Source organism: Nicotiana sylvestris, chromosome 2 (genome assembly GCF_000393655.2).
Source record: "Nicotiana sylvestris chromosome 2, ASM39365v2, whole genome shotgun sequence".
Taxonomy (NCBI): Eukaryota; Viridiplantae; Streptophyta; class Magnoliopsida; order Solanales; family Solanaceae; genus Nicotiana; species Nicotiana sylvestris.
Window position 1 is genome coordinate 143,933,303 of NC_091058.1, and position 4,534 is coordinate 143,937,836.

The 4,534-nt window shown below is 39.7% G+C and overlaps 1 protein-coding gene across 1 annotated transcript; it reads left to right on the top strand.

The window, feature by feature from the left end:
* The first annotated feature begins 2,059 nt into the window (after positions 1–2,059).
* Positions 2,060–3,322, top strand: LOC138885712 (uncharacterized). Its single transcript, XM_070166689.1, has 3 exons — positions 2,060–2,175; positions 2,226–2,860; positions 2,991–3,322. Exons 1-3 carry the CDS (start codon positions 2,060–2,062, stop codon positions 3,320–3,322), a joined length of 1,083 nt encoding a protein of 360 aa, XP_070022790.1.
* Positions 3,323–4,534: the final 1,212 nt, after the last annotated feature.

The following is a 4,534-nucleotide window of genomic DNA, read 5'->3' on the forward strand; positions in this document are numbered from 1 at the left end:
AAACATTAATCTATTCCATTTTACTCTTTCTTTACTTGGAAAAGTGAGTTAGGGTTTGGTAGAATTGAATATCAAGAACTCAAGACTTTAAATCTTGTTTAATAGAATCGTTTAGGAATAAGTAGATTCTACTTGGCATAAATTGTTTGTTCTTAACTTGCAACTCTTTTATATTTGGAAAAAACATAAAGGGAAAATACTAATCAACAATTGGAAAATATTGGGTAGTCATTTAGAGATCATTTGCATATCAAAAGACCTTCCATTAGAAATATATCATATTAACACCGATAGCATTACATTCCATTGACGGGGACACAACCTTGGTTTCCTTAATCAAATCATTTACATTCTCAACATTACAATTAGTTATCTCTTAAATTCACAATCATACCATTTTCTTGTTACGTTAACGAGATAGAATTACGACTTAAGTCAAGTTCCACACTACTAAGGTAAGCTTTTCACACCATATTCCCTGTGAGATTCGACCCCAACCTTGTTGGGTTATTATATTTGACACCGACCGGCTTACACTACTTAATTAGGGTGTAAGTTGAGCGTATCAAATTTTGGCGTTGTTTTTGGGGAATACGGTTTTGAAATTACTAAATAGTGTGTGCTTTACTTTATGTCTTATTCTATTACATCACATTTTGCTTGTTTTGATTGGTGTTGATAGGAATACATGGCCGATTATGAGGAAGAAATAGAAGAAAATCCTTTTCCGGAGATAGATGAGTACATTGAGGATACAAATGCTATTGTACCTCCGGCATGTGGCACTGCAACTTTCAAGGTGGAACATGGTTTAATCCTAATGCTAAAAGCGGAGGGGTTTTACAGGAATTCCACTGATGATGATCCGACACAACATCTTAAAAACCTCTTGGGTGTGTGTGATATGCCCAAGCAGAACATCATCTCAGATGATGCCCAAAGGTTGAGGGTTTTCAAGTGCTCACTAGCTGGGGACGCAAGGAAATGACTTCAAAATATGCCACCAAATTCCATTCACTCTTGGCCTGAACTTGTCCAATCATTCTTAGCTAAATGGTTCCCGCAAAGCAAGAAATCTGAGCTCCGGGATAAAATTTTCTTTTTCAAGCAACTACCGGGTTAACATCTACATGAGACATGGGAGCGATTCAAGTTATATATGGTAAGGTCGCCTAATCATGGTTTTTCGGAGTCTATCTTATTGGAGAAATTCTACATGGGTTTAGATGCTATGAACCAATCTATAGCTAAGAATGCAGCTGATGAAGCTTTTATGGATAAGACATTCACAAGGATCACACAAATCCTTGACAAAATGGAAAAACATAATCAAGCTTGACACTCAGAGGACACAACAGGTGGAATTGCATATGGTTCTCCCTCTTTGACCAACATGATTAAGGAGAATCAAGAAAGAGATCAAGTAATTGCAGGGCTTTCCACCGATGTCAATGTGTTGACAAAAATGTTCATTGAAAGCCAAACGAAGAAGGTAAATGTGGTGGAATATGTTCAACCATCCTCAAGTGAAGATTATGAGGAAGCCAACTATGTCAACAACTTTCAAGGAGGCAATCAAAGAAAACAATACCAAGGTCAAGGATAACAAAATCAATGGAGGCCTAACCCGCAAGGGCAAGGCCACCAACAGTGGCGAAATGACCAAGGTAGCTCAAATCAAGAAAATTGGAATAACAACAACAACAACTTCTCAAATCGGAGTTCAAACCCTTATGTTCCACCAAAGGGTCAATATTCAAATCAAGGTTACTCAAGTGATTCCAAGTTGGAAAGCATTCTTGAACGGGTATTGCAAAATCAAGAGAGGTCCGACACTTTTATGAGGAATATGACCGAGCTTGTTGGTTTTCATATCGTATCCATTCAAAAATTGGAGATTCAAATGAGAGATCTCTCTAGGTAACAAAATCCAAAGCAAAAGGGAACACTTCCTAGTGACACAATTGCGAACCCAAAGGGTAGTGGGAGTGGTCCAACTTCTTATATCATGGCAATTAATACTCGGAGTGGGAAGGTATTATAGGGTGAGAGTGAACAAATGGTTGAAGTGGAAGAATCTGAACAAGAAGTTGAGGCACCAGTTGAAGAGCAAATTGTTGTTGAATCTAAAGAGGTTCCGGAAGAGTTGAATGTTGAAGAAGTAAACCAGAAGAGGTAAAGGAAAAGGTAAAAGAGATCCCAAAAACTCTACCACCTATTCCTAGACCTCCTCCTCCTTTCCCTCAAAGACGTGTGAGGAAGGTTGATGATAGCAAACTAGAAAGGTTCTATGACATTCTCAAGCAGTTATCGATAAATATTCCATTTGTAGAAGCATTTCAAGAGATTTCGGGTTTTGCTAAGTATTTGAAAGACTTGATTACCAAGAAGAGAACCACCAAGAATGAAGTGGTGAATATGACTCAGTGGGTTAGTTCCATCATTGCAACAATCACCGTTCAAAAAAAAGAAGAACCGGGAGCTTTCATCATTCCATGCAATATTGGGTCGTGTGATTTTGCAAGAGCTCTTTGTGATAATGGGGCTAGCATCAACATAATGCCTCTTGCCATTTACAAGCAAGCGGGGTTAGGTATGTCGAGGCCTACAAGTATGAGGTTTCAAATGGCTGATCGTTCCATAAATAGACTGGTGGGAATTGTCGATGATGTGCTTAGGAAAGTGGGAGAGTTCCATCTACCCACCGATTTCGTAATCCTTGATTGTGCAGTTGACAAAGAGATCCCTATCATCTTGGGGAGACCATTCCTTGCCACAGGAAGAGCACTAATGGATTCGAAATGGAATGAGATCAAATTCTGTATGAATGATGAAGAGGTTACATTCCAAGCAAGCAAGGGTATGAAACTACCACATGAATATGAAAGAATCTCGGTAATTAATGTTGTTGTGAAGTGGAAGATCCGGTTGAAATGAAGATGAAATTGTCATTATGAAACTACCACATGAATATGAAACCATCTCGGCAGCTATTTTGGTAAACTTCAACGGTGAAGATATGGAGGGGTATATGGAATCAGTCAATGCATTGGAAGGGCTTGGGTCCTACACTTATGCTCTGAAGAAGCTCTCTCCCGACTTGGAGAATAGAGCCACCCCTCCCGTAAAGCCTTCAATTATTGAGCTACTGCAACTAGAGCTCAAACCATTTCTACCGCATTTGAGGTATAAATTTCTTGGCTCAAATGATACTCTACCAGTAATCATGTCTTCTTTGTTGAATGATGTGCATGTAGAACAATTGTTGTATGTCTTGAAGGAGCATAAACAAGCTATTGGGTGGACAATTGCAGACATCTGAGGGATTCCCACCGAAATTTGCGAACACAAGATCCAATTGGAAAATGAGAGTAAACCAAGTGTGGAGCATCAATGAAGGTTGAACCCTTCCATGCAGGAGGTGGTAAAGAAAGAGATCATTAACTGGTTGGATATTGGGGTAGTCTACCCCATCGCCAATAGTTCTTGGGTTAGTCCGGTGCAATGTGTGCCGAAAAAGCGAGGCATGACTGTGATTGAAAATGATAACAATAAGCTTATCCCAATAAGAACTGTGACCGGATGGAGGGTTTGTATGGATTACCGGAAGCTAAACAGTGCTACGTGCGAGGATCATTTTCCTATGCTTTTTATTGATCAAATGCTTGATCGGCTAGCCGGAAGGTCATTCTACTACAACCAAATCAATATTGCATTGGAAGATCGGGAAAATACAACATTCACTTGTCCATATGGGATGTTTGCATTTAGCCAGATGCCATTTGGGCTATGAAACGCCCTGGCTACTTTCCAAAGGTGCATAATGTCAATATTCTCCGACATGGTGGAGGATTTCTTAGATGTATCCATGGACGATTTCTCTATCGTAGGTGATTCTTTTTAGCATTGTCTAGACAACTTTAGACAAGTGCTTAAGAGATGTGAAGAAACGAACCTTATGCTAAATTAGGAGAAATGCCACTTCATGGTGGATGAGGGCATTGTTTTGGGCCACAAAATTTCCAAACAAGGCATAGAGGTTGACAGGGCAAGGATCGAGATCATTTCCAAGCTTCCTCCACCTGATTCAGTTAAAGGTGTCCGAAGTTTTTTGAGGCATGCCGATTTCTATAGGCGGTTCATCTAGGACTTCTCCAAAATTGCAAATCCCATGTGAAAACTCCTTGAGAAAGATGCAAAATTTGTATTTGACGAGAAATGCCTCAAAGCCGTTGAGGAATTGAAAGAAAAGCTCACCACGACACCTATTATTGTCACACACGATTGGTCTCTACCATTCAAACTCACGAGTGATGCCACTAGTGTAGCTATTGGGGCGGTGCTTGGCCAACATCATAACAAGATTATTCACCCTGTCAATTGTGCAATCAAGACACTGAATGGTGCTCAAATCAATTATACTGTGACTGAGCAAGAACTTCTTACCATTGTCTATGCTTTTGAGAAATTTCGAGCTTATTTCTTGGGATCCAAGGTGATAGTGTACACCGACCATGCTGCTCTTCGCTATCTT

What these genes read in the sequence shown, in the direction of transcription:
- LOC138885712 (XM_070166689.1), top strand. Translation starts at nt 2,060, where the DNA reads ATGGTTGAAGTGGAAGAATCTGAACAAGAAGTTGAGGCACCAGTTGAA. An exon ending in GAAGAAGTAAACCAGAAGAG is followed by an intron (nt 2,176 to 2,225) that starts GTAAAGGAAAAG and finishes ACCTATTCCTAG; the next exon opens with ACCTCCTCCTCCTTTCCCTC. An exon ending in TACATTCCAAGCAAGCAAGG is followed by an intron (nt 2,861 to 2,990) that starts GTATGAAACTAC and finishes CCATCTCGGCAG; the next exon opens with CTATTTTGGTAAACTTCAAC.